Source organism: Salmo trutta, chromosome 14 (assembly GCF_901001165.1).
Source record: "Salmo trutta chromosome 14, fSalTru1.1, whole genome shotgun sequence".
NCBI lineage: Eukaryota > Metazoa > Chordata > Actinopteri > Salmoniformes > Salmonidae > Salmo > Salmo trutta.
The window spans coordinates 62,745,751-62,769,267 of record NC_042970.1 but is presented as its reverse complement, the minus strand read 5'-3'; the positions used below and the strand labels follow the sequence as shown (position 1 = coordinate 62,769,267).

Below are 23,517 nucleotides of genomic sequence, written 5' to 3'. Positions count from 1 at the left end.
CGATTGATCTAGCTGAGTATTGTGAGAAAAACAACCAATGAGCTGGCATACACATGACCGGAGTCACGTGACCTGTGGGGCTGCAACATGGCGGATGTTGAAACATCGAAATCTTTGAACGGTTTGTTAAATGGAATAGCACAAATAGTGTATTATAATAATGCTGAAATAACAGAGGAACTTTTGAAAAATGAACTTTATCCAGACTTAACGCAGGAGGAGTTTCGTGCGATGCATGAAAAGATGAAAGGTCTTATAAAGGTACTGCCAACTTCTGCATTTTGAGACCATTCTCGTCTGATTCCTCTCGTGTTGATTGACTTGAGAAATGTAACAAGCTACATTATTATAGGGATAGGCTATAGGTAGCAAATAGTTACATGTTTCAAATGCTCAACTCGTCCTGCAGCCCATATGCTTGAAACCTGTTTCTCTCTTTCTTTAGCTGTCTGTACAATCTTACCAAAACAGATCTTTCAGCTCAATCACTTAATTTAATGTGTACTATACTGTACAAATGGCCTTGTAAATAAATTGCTAGGATAGGGATTGTGGATTCAATCATGTTGACAAGTGGTTTTCAATGATAGATCAGTTTGTCTGCCCTACAGGCTGAGATTTACCCGTCACTAGGTGGCAGCACTAGAACACCTGTGTAAACACGTCAAGTTTCCCTTCAATGACCTTGATGTGAAGATGACGTTGTCTACATTTCTATCTTGTCCAGGCCAAGATAATACAACTACAAAAACGTCAACCTCTTTGTTAGACTAACAAATCTTTGCTTATTTTCTCCTCCCCCTCTCAGTCTATCGCCACTGCTAACATGGATCAGGCCCAGCTGGAAGCCTTCCTGACTGCCCAGACCAGGAAGCAGGGCATGGGGGGTGTGAGCGCCGAGCAGGCGGCCGCCCTCTCCCGGTTCTGGAAGAGCCACCGGGCCCGGGTGAGGGAGAGCCTGCTGGGCCAGAGCCGCTGGGAGCCCGGCCTGAAGGGCCTCACCTGGAGGGTGGACCTCCAGACCTCAGCCAGCAGAGGAGGGGCCGTTAACATTCCCGTGGCCCTGGTGGAGCTGGAACTGGGCAGGGCTGGAGAGGTGAGAGGGGAAAGGAGGGTAGGAAGAGGGAGGGAGGGGTGCGGAAGAAGCCCACGCTTTAAAATAAGTCACACTGACTGTACAAGCACATTACATGGCTGCCTACAATTAGACCAATGTTATGTTTTGATTCCCCAGTTGTGCTTTCAGACATAGTACATTATGGAAATCAACAGGCTTTCTCCTCTGGATTTGTTCCATAATGTGCCCCAGGTGGGCGGAGTTTGCACATTTTGATTTCAAACCATCATCTAATTAGTCTTAAAGTGAAATTGCCACCCGCCCGGGCCACCGGGTCATGCATAGTTGAACATCTAGGAAATGTAATGTCAATATAATGTAGGACTATGCAAACTGAGGAAGCTGAAGAGCACATGTCATTCAGAACACATCAGTGACTTTTTACTCGCCTTCCTCTTTCCTGCTTTATCAGTATATTTATTACATTGTCATAGTTCCAAATGTTTGTGTCTGATATACCAGCGCTACATATACAGTACTAGTCGGCCTCTCACCTGTTAAGTCCTCAACCTAACATATTGTTTTGTCCCAAATGACACCCTTTTCCCAATTTAGCGCACTACTTTTGACCCTATGAGCCCTGGTCAAAAGTATTGCACCATATAGGAAGTGGAGTGCCATTTGGGACGCATCCATAGTTGAGGGTTGGGACTATACTGGAATTTCGATAGTATCACTGTAACCCCATATCTCACAATACATCTAAGAATGCTGGTATGACTTTTTAATGGCACGATATATTTTTTTGTTGCAAAAGTGGTGTTCATTTTGGTCATCCCAAAAGTGTGTGTGCCTTTTTTAAAAAGTTTTTCCCCTGCCTCTATCATGTTATTGGCCAGCGTTGTTGTGGAGAGTTGGCATCTCTGTGGCTCTGCTGAGATGGCGACTTGGCTCTAGCTTCAATCCTTTTAGTCTGGAATTAGCTGAGGACACTAGTATCTTCTCCTCTTGGTATTAGTAGCAGGGAGAGTTCCAGGAAACAAAACGTTTCACAATTATTGGTGCCAAAACATTGTCTTACGCCAGATAGACAATGCAACAATATTGCCTGCTGTTCGGTTGACAGACGAGTGTTGCGTAGGAGTGACGTCACCTGCCAGAAGACAATGTGCAATTCCCTGGGAACAGGGATGCTGGGAATCAGATTTTTCACTTTAAAATCTATGTCAAACAAAAACCAATGATTGCAAAGTTAAACAAACCATAAAGAATGACGGTTTGTGTGTGAAAAATGAGTCTCAGCATCACTCCGCTACTGTGGAATTGCCCCAATGTAAGGTAAACACTGTTAGAATGTGAAAACGAGGGGGCGTAGTACTATAGTAAGTGAGACTACATTGCAGTGTCGGCACATCAGTCCCAGGGAATATGATTACTGTACCAATTCGTAAAAGAAAAGTACATTCAGCTTTTTCTGCTCCTACTACAGATTTGTTTTCCAACCACCACACTAGCTATATTTAGTTGATTATTATTATTATTATATCCATGATTGGTTACAACACAGTGCATTATAACAAGTATAATCATCTACATCATCCATGCCAATGAATCCATATATTTTCTTTGTCCCTACCAATAAACGTCCTTTTATAGCCAGTAAATGTAACTGGCCAGTAGGCTCATACTCCCATATCAAGATCATTCTAAATGCTTTAGGTTAGGATTCTGTGGGCTTTCATTTAATCTCTACAACTTGAAAGGTTTAAATGACTTAGGCCTATTTCATTATCCCATCTATAACCTATGTATCTATAAGCTATATATAGAATGATGCCAAATGTTGATTGGCTTTGGTTTGGTCATAGATCAGATGGAAAAATATTTTCCCTTGTTTGGTTTGTAAAGTCGCTATGGACGCCGCGGCCCAGATGTCCACGTGGATATTCCGTAGAGCGTCTGAGAGGGGGAAAGTATTTTGAGGTGTGCGGGCCCAAATGGCATCCTTTTCCCTATAGGGCATTACTTTTGACCAAAGAGAATAGGGTGCCATTTGGGACTCACACCAAGTCAACAGACAGACCCCAGCTAAAGCAACCACCACGGAGGTTACAGGTCTGGGATCAGCTTGCCCCACCCCTTTCCTCATCTTAATCACCAACGGCCAAAGCACCAAACAGAGTCTATTCCAGCAATAGGACGACATCTTATCTGCATGACGGAGCTACATCCATTCTATGGTTGGTTGGTTGGTGGGCTAGTTTGTCCCGCTAATGCTTCTATAGCCTTGATTCTCTAGAGCAGGGTGGGCAACTCCAGTCCTCGAGGGCCTGATTGGTGTTACTTTTTCTCCATCCCTAGCAAACACAGCTGATGAATCAAATTGCATTCTAAACTGAAGATCGTGATTAGGTGATTATTGGAGTCAGGTGTGTTAGCTGGGGCAAAACTGTGTCACGAATCAGGCCCTCGAGGACTGGAATTGCCCACCCCTGCTCTATAGAGTCAACTGCTTGAAAAGGCTATACTGAACTTTTGCTTCTGAGGGTGCTCTAGAGCCAAAAGGGGTCCCCCAGAAATATTGCCCAAATGACCTAATTTAACAGGAAAATGTGTATGAACCATACAGAATACAATCAAGACAACATTTCAAATGTCTTCCTGTTTCTTTTGCATGTCTCATCTTCTAATGGACCGGAGTGGCCCACTTTCATTCAACACACAGGCCTATTTACTCTGAATCGGTAGCTCCCTGTAGACTTGCGCTAAAATGGAGCATGGCATCCGCTCCCACTTATTTAAATAAACTTGGAATAGCCTAATAATGGGCTGGGTGGAGTCTGCTCCGTTCCCAATGGAGCTTCAGCTTTTATCTGGGATCAAAAATATGTTCTAATCTGACCCAATCACTTCCTTTGCTGTAACCACAGCCATTGAGCCTTTTCATGGATACTAAAGCAGATTCAAAGCCGATTTATGAAAACATCATTTTTACTAGGGTGAATAGAAGTCGTCTGTTGACATTTTGATTTGGCAGTGGGAGAGACTCTTTTTCATTCGCGAGAACTTGAACCAAGAATTCCAGTGCGTGTACTTCTTACAATAACGTGAAAAATCAATAACTTCACTTTGTAACCTAGTAGCACAGTTGTAACATTTACAGCATGCAAACTAGAGGCCGACAGACCATTGGTAGTCTGTGTAGAGTAAGATTAACAAGGTCACATGGAATTTTTCTACAGGTTAGTCACCCCTCATCTATAAAACAAACAGTAGCACGAGTCTGAATTATGCAGTATAGGTTTTCTGATAAGGAGGCCAATTTGGTTCTGTAACAGTTTGTAATTGGGTCAGTAACCAAAAGATTGCTGGATCGAATCCCTGAGCCGACATGGTAAAAATCTGTCGTTCTGCCCTCGAGCAAAGCAGTCAACCCACTGTTCCCCGGGCGCCGAAGACGTGGATGTCGATATGCAGCCCCCCGGACATCTCTGATTCAGAGGGGTTGGGTTAAATGCGAAAAGACGCATTCAGTTGTACAACTGACTAGGTATTCCCCTTCCCCTTTATCATTTGCCCAGTGATTGTGGTTAAAACATCCTCTATCCTACCTACACATACTGTTCTCTGCAACTGACCGTTTTATCAGGTGCTGTGAAATAGTAAACTAATTCTGTTGGTTTTGGGGGGGAAATCCGCTGAAGTCGTTGTTCAATGGATATATTTACTTAGCTGAGGGAAGCTAAGTAAATAGCACCACTGCTGGCTGTGCTCTCCCCTTTGAGGATGACCACAGTACATGCTGTACATTCTATTGAATTCTCAGAGCTCCAGTAGTAAACCGTCTCTTTGTGCTGTATGAGGGTGTAGTTTCCACATTTTTACATTTCATATAGCACATGTTCCTGTTCTGTAGGCAGGACACGTTATGAAACATCTCAAAATGGAGGTGCTACAGGATCTTGTCCAATAAGAAGACACATTTGTTTTTCCCGTTGTAAAATGTTTTGTCCTACTGAACACCATTAACTAAGCCCATGCAGGTGTTGGTCTTGACTTTTCATCCGGATGACAGCCTAAGCCTTAGTTCTCCTACTGTAAGTGCAGTACATTTGACAGACCGTGTTTTGCACCAGTGATCCGTGGAATCAAGAGAGGAGCTCCTAGTTGTTTGATTTACAAGACAAGCTTTTACCAGCAGCGAACGAACCCAACCTCCATTACCTTGTGAAGTCAAAGACATAATGCACCAACAATATCAGCCATCAGGCAGAAAGAACGTTGACTGAATCCCTATGACCAAGTTGTTTTTGGCAAAAGGGAAGGTTTGTTCTGTGTGTGTGTGTGTGTGTGCCAATTCAAGAGTTAGGAAAGTGAAGAAATATGATAGGTATGAGGCATTCCAATTCCTGACTATAGATGAGAGCTGGCATGTAACATTAGGTGTCTTTTTTAATTGGAAGGTGGAGAGTAAAGACAAGGAAAGTAGAGGAGGATGATTGTTTATTACACATTGTCTCCCTGTCCTATTTTCTCAGGATGCTGGCTTATAACTGTTCTTACATGTCAATGTGTTTACCTACATGTCAGTCATCGGCAAACATAGAAGGCATGACCAATTATTCTCTCCACACAGGTGACTTCTCAGAGGACTGCACAGTGAAATCTTAAATACAAAACATTCCGCTTGTTTTCTCTCCCATCATTCTTCCGTTTTGTTGTCTCTCGATAACAGTAACGGGAGCACACTTGTATTCCCAGGTTATCCAGCCTGATCTCATAGACTAGACGTAACATAGTAAATGTATATCCGGCCCACTCAAATGAGTATGATATGTTACGTTTGGTATGGTTACATAAGACCAATGGTTCCTGAAGGCAAAAACTAAAGTAGGATGGGCGTAGAACCTGAACGTCTAGCAAATCAAAGGTTGTGAGTTCGAATCTCATCATGGACAATTTTAGCTAATTAGCAACTTTTCAACTACCTGCTACTTTTTAGCTACTTTGCAACTACTTAGCATGTTAGCTAACCCTTCCTCTAACCCTAACATTAACCTTTACCCTACCCTTTAACCCTAACCCCTAGCCTAGCTAACGTGAGCCAGCTAGCTAATGTTAGCCACCTTTCTAGAATTCGTAACATGTCATGCATTTTGCAAATTTGTTACATATTGTAAGTTTAGCAAATTCGTAACATAATACGAATTGTAATTTGTAACATATCATACGAAATGTATGATGGACACCCACAAATGAAAACGTACCATATGAAATGTAACATATCATACCAAATGGAGTGTCTCAGATTTCCATACAGAATAATAAGAAATGCTCTGAGACCAGGTTGGGGTATCATATCTCACGATAGGCCCCGGCTCTGTTTTGGCTAGCGCTCTCATTATCTCATATCTTATTGTTTTTCCAGTAAATAAATGCATTAGCGTGCCGCACGATCCTGAGCGTGGCCCTCTGAGAGTTTTAAATGAGTTCTCTAATATATGATGACAGATCTGGTAGACTCATAGGTGTCTCCAATATTGAAGAGAGGAATTGTTGTAGCAACAGTGAGTCAGCATTCTAACTCTGTCTGCATCCCAAATGGCCCTGTATTCCCTATATAGTGCACTACTTTTGATCCAGAGCCTATGGCCCTCAAAAATAGTGCACTATATTGGGAATAGATTGCCATGACCTTGAGACGCAGCCCAACTTGTGAAACTACAGTATTCAGACCTAAGGAGTGGTTAGTGGTTATTAGTTATGCACAAAATGGGGATGGTATAGTGGGGGAAAAAAGTATTGATCCCCTGCTGATTTTGTACGTTTGCCCACTGACAAAGAAATGATCAGTCTATAATTTTAATGGTAGGTTTATTTGAACAGTGAGAGACAGAATAACAACAAAAATATCCAGAAAAACGCATGTCAAAAATGTTATAAATTGATTTGCATTTTAATGAGGGAAATAAGTATTTGACCCCCTCTCAATCAGAAAGATTTCTGGCTCCCAGGAGTCTTTTATACAGGTAACGAGATGAGATTAGGAGCACACTCTTAAAGGGAGTGCTCCTAACCGCAGCTTGTTACCTGTATAAATGACACCTGTCCACAATGACCCAAAACACACGGTCAAGGCAACAAAGGAGTGGCTCAAGAAGAAGCACATTAAGGTCCTGGAGTGGCCTAGCCAGTCTCCAGACCTTAATCCCATAGAAAATCTGTGGAGGGAGCTCAAGGTTCGAGTTGCCAAACGTCAGCCTCAACCTTAATGACTTGGAGAAGATCTGCAAAGAGGAATGGGACTAAATCCCTCCTGAGATGTGTGCAAACCTGGTGGCAAACTACATGAAACGTCTGACCTCTGTGATTGCCAACAAGGGTTTTGCGACCAAGTACTAAGTCATGTTTTGTAGAGGGGTCAAATACTTATTTCCTTTATTAAAATGCAAATCATTTTATAACATTTTTGACATGCGTTTTTCTGGATTTTTTTGTTGTTATTCTCTCTCTCACTGTTCAAATAGACCTATTAAAATTATAGACTGATCATGTCTTTAAGTGGGCAAACGTACAAATCAGCAGGGGATCAAATACTTTTTTCCCCCACTGTAGATAGATTGGATAGGACTACCGTTGTCTCTCGGTTGACCTGTAGTGTGTCTAAAATGACAGTTTGTATTCAGTGTCTTCTATGAGTCCTTTTGTATTACAAATTTTACAGTTGCCTGTCAAAGTGTTTAGCAAACCATTGTCTCGGTTATTTGTGCCAGGTATGCTGTGTAGGCCTATAAAGCATATCATTCAGTTTGTGCTGTTAAGTGTGTAGGCAAAACATAAACGCATGCATACTGTTAATGCTCCCTCAAAGAGAACTTAAACACTGAGTGCATCGATGGTCTGCAATGTAGTTAATTCTCAATGCATTTTCCCTCTGCACATGGCTAGCATAACAGCACATACACTACCGTTCAAAGGTTTGGGGTCACTTAGAAATGTCCTTGCTTTTGCAAGATGTCCATTGAAATAACATCAAATTGATCAGAAATACAGTGTAGACATTGTTCATTTTGTAAATAACTGGCTACTCCTGGCTAACGTCTCTGTCCCGAAGCAAGCACCAGTTAGCCTGGAGCTAGCCTCAAGCTAGGCCCATCTCCTGGCTAGCCAAAGGGGTCCACCAGCCAATTCTTGGGCTACAATACCACTTTTGCCAATTGGTCTGGACCCTTTACTGCCAACACGAAGCCCCGCCGATCCATCACGGCTGGTCTGCCGACCTAACCGTCCGAGGTCGTTTCAACAGGCTCTTCCGTTGCGACTTCGCCGGAAACCCGCCTGCTTCCCCGGCCCGTTAGCTGTCTGAATCGCCACGTCTCCAGCTCGCCTAGCATAGCAGCGACTACGGAATTGGCTCCCTGACTCGTCTAGTGCTACTCATTGGACCCTATGATCACTTGGCTACACATGCCTCTCCCTAATGTCAATATGCCTTGTCTATTGCTGTTTTGGTTAGTGATTGTCTTATTTCACTGTAGAGCCCCTAGCCTTAGATGGCCCTTTTGTGCCACCCCCCCCCCCCCCCCCCCCCCCCCACACACACACATGCAGTGACCTCACCAGGCTTAACTGGTGCCTCTAGAGACAAAACCTCTCTCACTGTTACTCAATGCCTAGGTTTACCTCCACTGTACTCACATCCTACCATACCCTTGTCTGTACATTATGCCTTGAATCTATTCTTCCGCGCCCAGAAATCTGCTCCTTTTACTCTCTGTTCCGAACGCACTAGACAACCAGTTCTTATAGCCTTTAGCCGTACCCTCATCCTACTCCTCTGTTCCTCTGGTGATGTAGAGGTTAATCCAGGCCCTGCAGCCCCCAGCACCACTCCCATTCCCCAGGCGCTCTCATTTGTTGACTTCTGTAACCGTAAAAGCATTGGTTTCATGCATGTTAACATTAGAAGCCTCTTCCCTAAGGTTGTTTTATTCACTGCTTTAGCACGCTCCGCCAACCCTGACGTCATAGCCGTGTCTGAATCATGGCTTAGGAAGGCCAACAAAGATCCTGACATTTCCATCCCTAACAGCCAAAGGAGGTGGAGTTAGCCTGCAGAGTTCTGTCATACTATCCAGGTCTGTGCCCAAACAATTGGAGCTTCTACTTTTAAAAATCCACCTTTCCAGAAACAAGTCTCTTACCGTTGCCGCTTTTTATAGACCCCCTTCAGCCCCCAGCTGTGCCCTGGACACCATAGATGGGGGGCAGGCAATCAATTCACATATCTTCAGAGTTCGTACTGTTAGGTGACCTAAACTGGGATCTAAGCTAGATGCCCTCAATCTCACACAAATTATTAAGGAACCTACCAGGTACCACACTAAATTTGTAACCATGGGCACCCTCTTAGACATCATCCTGACTAACTTGCCCTCTAAATGCACCTCTGCTGTCTTCAACCAGGATCTCCGAGATCATTGCCTGCATCCGTAATGGGTCCGCAGTCAAACGACCACCCCTTATCACTGTCAAACGCTCCCTAAAACACTTCAGCGAGCAGACCTTTCTAATTGACCTGGCCCGGGTATCCTGGAAGGATATTGACCTCATCCCGTCAGTAGAGGATGCCTGGATGCTCTTTAAAAGTGCTTTCCACGCCATCTTAAATAAGCATGCCCCATTCAAAAAATGTAGAACTAAGAACAGATATAGCCCTTGGTTCACCCCAGACTTGACTGCACTTGACCAGCACAAAAACTTTCTGTGGCGTTTTGCATTAGCATTGAATAGCCCCTGCGATATGCAACTTTTCAGGGAAGTCAGGAACCAATATACACAGTCAGTTAGGAAAGCTAAGGCTAGCTTATTCAAACAGAAATTTGCATCCTGTAGCACTAATTCCAAAAAGTTTTGGGACGCCGTAAGTCCATGGAGAATAAGAGCACCTCCTCCCAGCTGCCCACTGCACTGAGACTAGGAAACACTGTCACCACCGACAAATCAATGATAATTTCAATAAGCATTTTTCTTCGGCTGGCCATGCTTTCCACCTGGCTACCTCTACCCCGGCCAACAGCTCACAACCCCCTGCAGCAACCACTGATTTCAATGGCTGGCACTTTTATAATAGGGCGAAATCGTGCCCAATTGCAGTTCCTAGGGCTTCCACTAGATGTCAAGTCTTTAGAAAGAGTTTCAGGCTGGTTTTTGGAAAAATGAGCCAGAAATTGTAGTCTTTCTAGGTGGTTCCCATTTTGGCTGTTAGTGTTTCCAAGCGCGTGAATGAGAGCGCGTTCTTTGGCATTTTTCTCCGGTAAAGACAATAACGATTCTCCGTCTTAAATTTTATCGTTTATTTGCATATTAGGGTACCTAAGGTTTGATTTATAAATGTTGATTGACTTGTTTGACTTGTTTGGATAAGTTTATTGGTAATGTTTGGGATTCAGTTTGTATGCATTTTGAAGGAGGGAAACCGAGTGGATTATTGACTGAAGCGCGCCAGCTAAACTGAGTTTTTATGGATATAAAGAAGGACTTTATCGAACAAAAGGACCATTTGTAATGTAACTGGGACCTTTTGGAGTGCCAACAGAAGAAGATCTTCAAAGGTAAGGCATATATTATATCGCTATTTCTGACTTTCGTGTCGCAACTCCCTGGTTGAAAATGATTTGTTACGCATTTGGGCGCTGTCCTCAGATAATCACATGGTTTGCTTTTGCCGTAAAGCCTTTTTGAAATCTGACACGGTGGCTGGATTAACAACAAGTTAAGCTTTATTTTGATGTATTGCACTTGTGATTTCATGAAAGTTTCATATTTATAGTAAAATAAATTTGAATTTGGCGCTCTGCAATTTCACCGGAAGGTGTCCCACTAATCCGCAAGAAGTTAACAGATCACCGACCATTTCGAATCCCACCGTACCTTCTCCACTATGCAATCTGGTTTCCGAGCTGGTCATGGGTGCACCTCAGCCACGATCAAGGTCCTAAACAATATCATAACCGCCATCAATAAAAGACAGTACTGTGCAGCCGCCTTCATCGACCTGGCCAAGGCTTTCGACTCTGTCAATCACCGCATTCTTATCGGCAGACTCAATAGCCTTGGTTTCTCAAATGACTGCCTCGCCTGGTTCACCAACTACTTCTCAGAGTTTAGTGTGTCAAATCGAAGGGTCTGTTGTCCGGACCTCTGGCAGTCTCTATGGGTGTGCCACAGGGTTCAATTCTCGGGCCGACTCTTTTCTCTGTATATATCAATGATGTCGCTCTTGCTGCTGGTGATCTCTGATCCACCTCTACGCAGATGACACCATTCTGTATACATCTGGCCCTTCTTTGGATACTGTGTCAACAAACCTCCAAAACGAGCTTCAATGCCATACAACACTCCTTCTGTGGCCTCCAACTGCTTTTAAATGCTAGTAAAACTAAATGCATGCTCTTCAACCGTTCGCTGCCCGCACCCGCCCGCCCGACTAGCATCACTACTCTGGACGGTTCTGACTTAGAATATGTGGACAACTACAAATACCTGGGTGTCTGGTTAGATTGTAAACTCTCCTTCCAGACTCACATTAAGCATCTCCAATCCAAAATTAAATCTAGAATCGGCTTCCTATTTTGCAACAAAGCCTCCTTTACTCATGCTGCCAAACATACCCTCGTAAAACTGACTATCCTACCGATCCTTGACTTCGGCGAAATAATTTACAAAATATCCTTCAACACTCTACTCAGCAAACTGGATGTAGTCTATCACAGTGCCATCCGTTTTGTCACCAAAGCCCCATATACTACCCACCACTGCGACCTGTATGCTCTCGTTGGCTGGCCCTCACTACATATTTGTCGCCAAACCCACTGGCTCCAGGTCATCTATAAGTCTTTGTTATGTAAAGCCCCGCCTTATCTCAGCTCACTGGTCACCATAGCAACACCCACCCGTAGCACGCACTCCAGCAGGTATATTTCACTGGTCATCCCCAAAGCCAACTCCTCCTTTTGGCCGTCTTTCCTTCCAGTTTTCTGCTGCCAATGACTGGAACGAATTGCAAAAATCACTGAAGCTAGAGACTTATATCTCCCTCACTAACTTTAAGCATCAGCTGTCAGAGCAGCTTACCAATCACTGTACCTGTACACAGCCAATCTGTAAATAGCACACCCAACTACCTCATCCCCAAATTGTTATTTATCCTCTTGCTCTTTTGCACCCCAGTATCTCTACTTGCACATCATCATCTTCACATCTATCACTCCAGTGTTAATGCTAAATTGTAATTATTTCGCCTCTGTGGCCTATTTATTGCCTTACCTCCCTATTCTTTTACATTTGCACCCACTGTACATTTTTCTATTGTTATTGACTGTACGTTTGTTTGTGTAACTCCGTTGCTTTATCTTGGCCAGGTCGCAGTTGTAAATGAGAACTTGTTCTCAACTGCCTACCTGGTTAAATAAAGGTGAAACAAAAATAAAAAAACAGTGAAGAGGCGACTCCAGGATGCTGGCCTTCTAGGCGGAGTTGCAAAGAAAAAGCCATATCTGACTGGCCAATAAAAATAAAAGATTAAGTTGGGCAAAAGAACAGACACTGGACAGAGTGTTCCTACCTAGAAGGCCAGCATCCCGGAGTCGCCTCTTCACTGTTGACGTTGAGACTGGTGATTTGCGGGTACTATTTAATGAAGCTGCCAGTTGAGAACTTGTGAGGCGTCTGTTTCTCAAACTAGACACTAATGTACTTGCCCTCTTGCTCAGTTGGACACCGGGGCTTCCCACTCTTTTTATTCTGGTAAGAGCAAGTTTGTGCTGTTCTGTGAAGAGAGTAGTGCACAGCGTTTTATGAAATCTTCAGTTTCTTGGCAATTTCTCGCATGAAATAGCCTTCTCAGAACAAGAATAGACTGACAAGTTTCAGAAGAAAGTTCTTGTTTCTAGCCATTTTGAGCCTGTAATCGAACCCACAAATGCTGATGCTCCAGATACTCAACTAGTCTAAAGAAGGCCAGTTTTATTGCTTCTTTAATCAGGACAACCATTTCCAGCTGTGCTAACATAATTGCAAAAGGTTTTTCTAATGATCAATTAGCCTTTAAAAATTATAAACTTGGATTAGCTAACAACGTGCCATTGGAACACAGGAGTGATGGTTGCTGATAAAGGGCCTCTGTACGCCTATGTAGATATTCCATAAAAATCTGGCATTACCAGCTACAATAGTCATTTACAACAATACATGTCTACACTGTATTTCTGATCAATTTGATGTTATTTTAATAGACAAAAAAATGTGCTTTTCTTTCATAAACAAGGACATTTTCTAAGTGACCCCAAACTTTTGAACAGTAGTTTACTTAACCAAACAGGAAAAATACTTATCATTCAACATACAGTATCAGTAATGTCTTCACTAGTAACCAAACAGGACCTACCTGAATTTTTCCAATAAAAAAAATGCTTGTTTTTGTTGCATAACGTTTGCTACATTGTGCACTAATGAATATACACCCCTGGTTACCTGTGTTTTGTCATGTCCAGCCCGAACGGGCATGTGGCACTGTGTGGATGTGGGTCACTGTGGGGACATGGGGATTTTGGGCCCCATGAAAAGATATCACATTGGGCCCCACCACCACAGGCCACACCAACCCTGTGCAATTTCTGTAACCACACACCTCCAGAACCCAATCAACCCATTCAAAGCTTTAAATAACTCTACCTTTGCAGACTTGCAACTCTCTTGTAGTCCGATATTTACTGACAGTGAGCTGTGAAAATATAACACTGTGCAAACATGCATGCAACATTCTGCATACAGTGGAATTCACTATTTGATGCAAGACACATACCCTCAAAGAAATGTGCTGAAGGCCATCTTTTACAGTCTAAATGTAATTTTTAATGGTAAAATTATTGAATGGAAAATTATTTTAACATTAATGAATGACTTAAAATAAATATAACTTAAATATACATTAACCTCTTCAATTAAATTCAATAATCTGCTGCTGATTTTATTAAGTATACATACCAACTAGAAAATAAGCAGCTGTAAAAGTGGAAATGGGAAAACAAAATGAAAAAGCCTGATGGTGGTGCTAGAGGAAAGGTCAAGAGGTCACCAAATCAATAGGTTTCTTCCACTTGGGGTCTTGATTGTGCACGACACATTTTATGGCAATCCAGCCATTACTTTGAGATATCTTGTTCTCAGCCTGTGGGCATTATGTGTGTAGTGATCCAATAGCGATGCCATTTAACAGTTATCACTGGCCCTTGCTCAACCTTGCCCAGCGCCGAGCCTTCTTGCTAGCAAAGTCACTGATCAAGTCTTTGAAGTCCAGCTTTCTAGCTAACTGACTTTCAATAGACAGCATGGCAAGACTGCAAAGCCTGTCCTGGGACATAGTGGACCTCCCATATATATATTATTTTTTTAATCAGTTTTAGCTTACTGAAAGCTCTCTTGCCACAGTCACAGGCAGCGTGCAAAATATACATAAAGCAATGCACAGTTCTCCAAAAATGCTTTTTTACAAATTGCATTCTGGAGACCAAGACGGGACAAGTTAGGGGGGAAAGTGGCAGCATATACAGTGTTCAGGTGTCTTACTTCATTTTGAAACTCAGGTGTAAGATCTCTGGAATACTTCATGATCAGTGATTGGCACACAGAAGGGACTTTATCCTCACTAATCTGCCCAACTTTCAGAACAGCATAAAATGATTCTACAATTTTTGCAGTGGTGTGGAACCTAGTGTCCAAGTTGCTTATGATGATGTCCATGGCAGTAAAAAAAAGTGTTCTGAATTGCTGCACTGTCCTGAGCTGTCTCCTCTTGAGAGGTCTCATCATGGAATCTCTTTATTTTCCTCTGGCGGCTGTGTTTCTTGCTAAATTGAGGTGCAACATTCATTCGCATAGCAATCAGTGTTGCCTCAGACAGGAGAGACTCGCATCATCTTTAGGGTTGGCAGGTAGCCTAGTGGTTAGAGCATTGGGCCAGTAACCGAAAGGTTGCTAGATCGAATCCCTGAGCTGACAAGGTAAAAATCTGTCGTTCTGTCCTCATTGTAAATAACAATTTGTTCTTAACTGACTTGCAAATAAGAATTTGTTCTTTACTGACTTGCAAATAAGAATTTGTTCTTTACTGACTTGCAAATAAGAATTTGTTCTTTAACTGACTTGCAAATAAGAATTTGTTCTTTACTGACTTGCCTAGATAAATAAAGGTTAAATTAAATTAAAATTAAAAATATATAAGAGCCTGGATCTCTTCCTTTTAAGGCTCTGATTTTGGCTGCCTCTGTGTCAAGTGAGATTTTTCCTGACTGGAGAATCACATTCCTGTCCTCAATGCCTAGCAGTACCTGCAATTATGCCAACTGACATGTCACTCAACACAATGCTGCTCACCTCCTCCTTCAGTTGGGAATAGGGCTGGTTCAGGAGTATGGGGATGGGGAATAGGGCTGGTTCAGGGGTATGGGGATGGGGAGACGGGGCTGGTTCAGGGCTATGGGGATGGGGAGACGGGGCTGGTTCAGGGGTATGGGGATGGGGAGACGGGGCTGGTTCAGGGGTATGGGGATGGGGAGACGGGGCTGGTTCAGGGGTATGGGGATGGGGAGACGGGGCTGGTTCAGGGGTATGGGGATGGGGAGACGGGGCTGGTTCAGGAGTATGGCCTTCCCTGTAGCTCAGTTGGTAGAGCATGGTGTTTGCAACACCAGGGTTGTGGGTTCGATTCCCACGGGGGGCCAAGTACGAAGAAAAAAAAAAAAAAATGTATGAAAATGAAATGTATGCATTCACTACTGTAAGTCGCTCTGGATAAGAGCGTCTACTAAAATGACTAAAATGTAGGTTTGTATGGGGATGGGGAGACGGGGCTGGTTCAGGGCTATGGGGATGGGGAGACGGGGCTGGTTCAGGGCTATGGGGATGGGGAGACGGGGCTGGTTCAGGGCTATGGGGATGGGGAGAGGGGGTTGGTTCAGGGCTATGGGGATGGGGAGACGGGGCTGGTTCAGGGCTATGGGGATGGGGAGACGGGGCTGGTTCAGGGCTATGGGGAGACGGGGCTGGTTCAGGGCTATGGGGAGACGGGGCTGGTTCAGGGCTATGGGGAGACGGGGCTGGTTCAGGGCTATGGGGAGACGGGGCTGGTTCAGGGCTATGGGGAGACGGGGCTGGTTCAGGGCTATGGGGAGACGGGGCTGGTTCAGGGCTATGGGGAGACGGGGCTGGTTCAGGGCTATGGGGAGACGGGGCTGGTTCAGGGCTATGGGGAGACGGGGCTGGTTCAGGGCTATGGGGAGACGGGGCTGGTTCAGGGCTATGGGGAGACGGGGCTGGTTCAGGGCTATGGGGAGACGGGGCTGGTTCAGGGCTATGGGGAGACGGGGCTGGTTCAGGGGTATGGGCATGGGGAGACGGGGCTGGTTCAGGGGTATGGGCATGGGGAGACGGGGCTGGTTCAGGGGTATGGGGATGGGGAGACGGGGCTGGTTCAGGGGCTGGGACAACTGATTTAGTATGAATAGCTTGCTGAAAGAGGAGCGAAATGTAAACACTGAATTTTCTGTGAAGATATTAAGTAACTAATGTTAGGGGAGAAAAAAGTAGGCTATGGACTAAGCTAACAGGTTAATTCCCACCACTCACGGACTACACCCACTTTCCTTTGTGAAAAATTGGGTGACATACTGTCCTTTTCTCTCTCCTGTCTTATTTTTCTTCCCTTTCGTTTTTGGAAGCCTGATTTTTCTTTAGGAAGCTCCTTTTCCCTCTCCTCCTTTTCCCTCTTTGGATGTTTACTTTTTGCCAAAAACAAGAAAAGAAAAAGAAACCGTTTTATTAGTACATTGTAAAAATATATATATATTAATGCTAGGTTTAAAAAAAGATTAACCTAATGTGCTAATTTTCAGTCACAGGCGCCACTATTCCCCCCCATCCCCCCCCCATACGGCGCCCCTGCTGCTGGGGCTCCCATTTCCCTCAGATCTCTTGTCTGCCGCTCCCCTGGTACTGAGAATGAGGCCAGCAGAGCAGCACGCCCTTGAAGACAAGACACCACTTAGTTGAAGTCTCTACAGTTCTGTTGTATGAGAGGAGTTATTCATAAATTAAGTTGCTGTCACTATGGTGAATTTACTACCTTTTTTCACCTGAGAGTAGAGGAAGGTTTTATATTTTTTTTGAATATCTGAAACATACGATACACTTGCAGTGAAGCCGCTCAACAACTACACCACACCAGTCATCCACCAGACTCCCATTCAGAGTGACACACACATCCAGGGTCAATGCCCTGCTCAAGGGCACGTTGACAGATCTCCTCCAGGCCAAAAAAACATGAACCCGAACCCTCCAAGATCCCCCCCACAGTTCCCCAACAGCTGTCCCTGAACCATTCGAGAACCCCCCCCCCCCAATAAATTCCATTCCCCACCCTCAAGAACCCCCCAATGCACCAACAACCAAGAAAATGAACTATAGAGAAAAAAGACAGAAGAAAACAATGCAAAATAAAAACAACCCCAAAAAACTAAGGACATCAAGGACAACTAAAAATCATAACAGCAATGCCAACTGTATATGTTTGTGTGCATGTCTGGTGCTATTGCGTGTGTGTGTGTGCGCGTGTGTACAAACACCTGCACGGCATCAGCCTCAGGCAAACCGGCATTAGCTGTAAAACACTGCCCCTCAGTGTCAGTAGAGGTAGATTAGGATCGAGGTGTGCCTCATGGTACTTAGTTGACAATTTAGTAGGCTAAACAGTAAATGAATGGTCTTTTTTTTAAATTTGTATTTATTTTATTTAACTAGGCAAGTCAGTTAAGAACAAATTCTTATTTATAATGACGGCCTACCCCGGCCAAACCCGGACGATGCTGGGCCAATTGTGCGCCACCCCATGGGACTCCCAATCATGGCCGGATGTGATTCAGCCTGGATTCAAACCAGGGACTGTAGTGACGCCTCTTGCACTGAGATGCAGTGCCTTAGACCACTGCAACACTCGCCTGTATTAAGGCTAATGAGGAGCACTTATACAGTAACTGTTTTGCAGCCTAATAAAAGTAAATGATTATAGGTGTTCAGGGCTTTGTCCTTTCAGTCTATGCAAGGAGATTACACAGAGTAACTGCATCTTAACTTGATCTATCAAGTCCTGCTTACTAAGCCACAATGTTTGTGTTTTATAGAGTTGAGTGACAGTTGAACAATGCGCGTGGCATTCCATTAAGCTGAGTTATACGAGGTGGACGGACAGCTTCAAGAGGGTCCTCTCTCTCTCGCCAACCGAAATTAACACTGAATCGTCCCAGGCAACAGACACGCTTCAAACCCTGTGCTTCAAACAAACACATGACTGTGGAAAGAAATAAGGCAGCAGTAGCCAGTAACCAGGCAACCGTTCTTTAAGAGAGGTGATGGGGCCCTTGTGTAGTGATGTCCACTCTCGGGAACAAACGGACTAACAAAGACATGGACCGATGGAAGGTCTTGTGTCCTATTGTGGCCACCCAGGGACATTCATTCATTTTTCAGTGGCATGTAATTAAGATGCTACATATCATAGAAATTGATGAATAGATCGGCCAATCACACGATCTGCACATGGTCTGTGTACGCTGCGACTCATTTGAAAATATACTCCGACTCAAGTATCCCAAAATGTTTTGCATGCCAGCAATAAACTTTTCAAGATGTTTAACTATCAAAATACTGAAGTACAGCCGATATGATGCAAGTTATAATTTTGAAAACTTGATTGCTGACATACATCCCATTTTGGGACTATATCGACCATGGGCTAGTGAAACATACGAAAATGTAGTTTTTGGGGTGGATTTTTCCTTTAAAGGCAGGTGCTATAGTTGCTCTCCTGGCTTTACTTCACTTTTCTGGGATCAGCTTCCATATTCTAGTCATTCATATCTGTGACCATTATGAGTTAAACATGATGCCACAAAACATCATGTAAAGACTCAAAGTAGCTCTTCAAGGGGCATGGATGTCCTTGGACAGTCCGCTGTTTTTGTTTTTTGAGGTCTTCTCCTTTTCCCTCTCCTCCTTTTCCCTCATTTGTCTTTCATCCCCTGTTCCTGTCGCCATCTCTCTTTTGATGGCACGCTGGTTAAAGGTCACATTCTCACTAGTGATATTGGAGGCTATTTTTGAAATGCCTCAGAGGCATGAGAGAATGAAAGTGAGTTTCTAGGGACCCTGCTATAAATGGGGAAAACTCAAATGACTGTGCTACAGGAAAAGTGTGGCTATATTTAGGCCAACTGTTGCCTTTTATTTGTGTCAGTAAGTAACGCTAGCTGTACCTCTAGGTCATCTACCGCACGCACCACTTTACAACAGTCTAATGAAATCGCTGTCCACTGTATTAGTTTCTTGGTAACACATTCAAAATAACTTTCTTGAATAAGCATCCTTTATAAACCTTTATTAAAAAAAACGAAGTGTTTGTTTATTTACATTAGTCCTTTTTAGTTTGTTGTCCGTTGGAAAGAGAAAGAACAAGTGTTTGGTCCTAACTGAATGTGTCTAGACCACATCCTGGTTTGAGGCTCCTCTTTCTGTTAACTTTCTGACCCCATTTTCAAACACCTCTTCCTGTAGCACGGTGTTGAAATATGCTTTTAAAAGGCTCAACGGATGTCAAACTGGCTTAGATCTCAGGTCCCATCTTTAGCACCACTGCATAACAAAGTCTAGTTCTTACAGCTCTATGATGTCATACAGTGGATGTTTTATAGGAGTTTCCTAATCTGACCTTTGCTCCCGCTTTATGTGGCTGAGAGCTTGGACCTTAACAGGAACCTTTACTCACATCAAGTCCTATGTTATCACAATGTTTCTGATGTCACGTCAGTTGAGCTACATCCCTCAACCCATCATCCATGAAGTAGGCTCTACTGCCTGTTGTCTTGGTCTTAAAATATCGTCCCTATTTTCCCTTTGCCTTCCTTCCTTCCTTCCTTTCCCCCACCCTTTCCCTCTTCTCCGTTCTCATTTTCCCTCCAGGACTCAGACTTTGTGTGTCTGGAGTTTGACGAGGCGAAGGTGAACCAGGTGTTGAAGAAGATGGCAGAGATCCAGGAGAGCATCGACGCCATCGTACACCGCAGCTAGGGTCTACATTTCTGTTTGAAATAGGAGAGAAACGGCCCCGTTCTGTAAAAACAATAAGTGGGTTTCCTGTCTTTTCCTGTCATTTCTCTTCATTCTATGACTTGGACAGAAAACATTAGCCTGCCATGCAGCAGACGGGAAAACTATGCATTATAGATGTATCTTTATACCTTATTTACTGTACACACTGGCTAGCTAATTTCTTCCAGTAAGTCCTATCTGTTGAGTCTAACAAAGGGGATATTGTTCAGTCACTGCTAGAGAACCTGCGGTGTGTTTTGTGGCCAGGAAGGAAGACTTCTTTTCACGTACAGAACATGCAGTACTGTTATGCTTGATTTACAATTAGTGTCAATTTTGTACATGCCCATTGCCATTCCAGACAGTGACACATTTTGATATTTTCAGTTTAAGCCTAGTAAACCTAACATCCCCTTGCTTAATGTTGGGCAGACAACTTGTACAATATCGTTGTTCCCAAAGGAGCTGCTTCTTTCAACACTATTTCTAGCCCCTCAACATTCCGGCTGCCTGACCTGGCCTGAACTTTCCGTACTGGGCACAGACCAGGGGTGTAGGCTGTTCATTGAGGTGAGACATTCACAACATTGCAAGTAGAAATAGAACTGACAAGATTTGCTATTCTACATGACAGACAAGCCTATCTGTTGTACATGCAAAATAAGGATCTGAACATGTTGTATGGTTGCACCCTCCTGGACACCCTCCTGGACACCCTCCTGGACAGGCCCACATTCTCTCCCAATTGGCCCAATGTCTTAAATATCATTATTTTCATGTCTCACTTATTTTGTATTGATTGGAAAGACTTGATTGTTGAAAAGCAAAATGATGGAAATGTATCCGGTCCTTTTGAACTGTCAGTGATCATAAAAGGAACATTTATTCATCCATAGTGATGTCATAAAGATGAATTTGTACAGTAAAGGTTAGAGCTGGGACGATAAACCAAGAATTATTGATACTGACCGAACCGACCAATTAGCTCGAACATTTTACTGATATCGAGGAATGCGTAGTTTAAAAAATTCAGTAAGTCTGCTAATATACGCTATTTCTAACTGGATAATTGATTGCTACAACATTGAAAGTAGTAGTTTTAAGGGTAATACAAAAGAAGTAACTGGTGCACATTCATGTTATCAATTTATTGTTCAGTTTGTCATTATTGTGATAATTCAGTCGATTTATCGTGATTTGTCCATATCGCCCAGCTCTAATGAAAGGTCCATGTCATCTTGTTACCCCCATTTGCAAAATGGGATATCAACCCACACTTTGGACCAGGGGTTAAAATGTTTTATTAAACTGTAACAAAATGTATCAAAGCCTGCTTTTCATGTTGTCTTTGTAATGAATAAAACAAAGTTAAAGGACCCCCACACTTTCTGTCGTCCGCATTCCAAGAACCATAGGTCTCCTCAGTATCTTTTCCTCCTCGATTCTTCCTGTTCAAAGTCTGGACGGTAGCTATAGCGTTACTGTTTGACAACCAAGCCGACTTGCACGGACTGGCACTGTTGCCTCTGAAGTGAGGAGGGGTGGCTGGCTTCCTGACGGGAGAGAATGACACTCGAGGCTTTGATGACGTGGGGGAAGTTGATTCATAAACACCCTTTGCGTGACACCACCATTGGCAGGGAGCTGACTGGGTCTGAGAGGACAGATACACCCACGTACATAAGGACACACCCTCCTTGTAAAGTGATAGGAGGACGTCTTGGGGCAACTTTAATACGGTTGTGTTGACATGATGATTGTGGTCACAAGGGCCGGTGATGAGACCGACGGGTCGGGAAGGTTTTGTGGTTTACTCATCTGCCGTGAGCTGGGCTGACCTGTAGTCCCTATAACCCACTAGTCGTCTGGTGTACATTCACACCCTCTCGCCGTCAACTAAGTAACCAAAGTCGGATTTGAAATCCAGTCCTCGTCAACTCCGTAACCCGAAGAGAAACCCAGCACCCTAGCCAAACGCCTCAGTCTGGAGGCCCATTTCACAATTGCATTTAACTGGATGTGGATTAGACAACAGACATCTACAGGTCATACTGTAACATCTAGAACTCAAAGTTGGTTTTATTTGGACGTTCACCAGAGTTCAAGATGGATTTGTTTTGTAACACTTTAATAAGGAGTGGGCTTTGATTAAGGACTAGCGCAGGGGCGTGTGATGGTTTAGGCTTGAAAGTCCTCGCTGACGAAAGCATGACTGCAGACTCCCCGCTTAAATCCCTGGATGCCTCCCAAATGACATCCTATTTCCTATATAGTGCACTACAATTGACTAGGCCCATAGGGCGCTGGTTGAAAGTAGTGCACTGTGTAAGGAATAGGGTGTCATTTGGGAGGTAACCAGGGATTTAAGCCATTTGGGATTCAACCAGGGAGACAGACATTCAATTAGCAATTATAAAAAAGTCAGACTGAGTTCTAGTAATTATGGCATCTGCCCATGTTTACGATAGGCGATAAAGAAATGGACTTTCCAGCTAACCCAATTATACCAGCCTGTAGTCATTCTTTTGTGTTTTGAGTCTGCCGTGTATTTAGACAACTGTACTACAGTCCTGCCAAATACAGGTGGGGCGGTGACACCCGAAGTTTAATCTAGTTAATATGTAAATGAGCAAGACTGTGTGTGTGCAGAAACCGGAGTTGACTATTGAACTGGGAAATTAGGAACTGTAAGAGGCTTGAAATGAATTTAATTGCGGTGTCACTTCCTTTTAGAGTCTAAATGGTGTTTGGTTCATTGGAGAACTCGGGGCTTTTGCCATTCTCAAGTCAAGAAAAAGCTCACACCACCTCAATTTCCCTCTTCCCTGATGGACGAAACTGCCTGAGGGACACTGCTGAGAAAGTTAAGAGGACTTACTATAAGATTACTGTGAAGACAAAGTTCAGGAGTGTGAGGCAGAGATAGTGTACCGGAAACACCTGTAGTCCTGAATCACCGGCCAAAACCTATAGATGAGAGGATTTACTTTCTAAAACATTTCATCCAACATTACATGCTACTATATTTCATTGAAGTCTGCAGCCAGTTTTGTTTAGTCATTCATTTGAAAACGGCCTTGAATTGAATTGTGTATATGAAAGCCTATCGCTTACAGTATACAAAACATTAGGAACACCTGCTCTTTCCATGACCGACTGACCAGGTGAAAGCTCTGAGCCTTTATTGATGTCACTTCAATCGGTCTAGATGAAGGGGAGGAGACAGATTAAAGAAGGATGTTTAAGCCTTGAGACATGGA

At 43.6% G+C, this 23,517-nt stretch overlaps 1 protein-coding gene across 1 annotated transcript; it reads left to right on the top strand.

Annotated features, from left to right (window-relative positions):
* Nucleotides 1–46: 46 nt before the first annotated feature.
* On the top strand, nt 47–21,634 carry LOC115208580 (COMM domain-containing protein 1). Its single transcript, XM_029776743.1, has 3 exons — nt 47–261; nt 809–1,096; nt 20,129–21,634. Exons 1-3 carry the CDS (start codon nt 88–90, stop codon nt 20,234–20,236), a joined length of 570 nt encoding a protein of 189 aa, XP_029632603.1. The 5' UTR covers nt 47–87; the 3' UTR covers nt 20,237–21,634.
* The last annotated feature ends 1,883 nt before the right edge of the window (nt 21,635–23,517 follow it).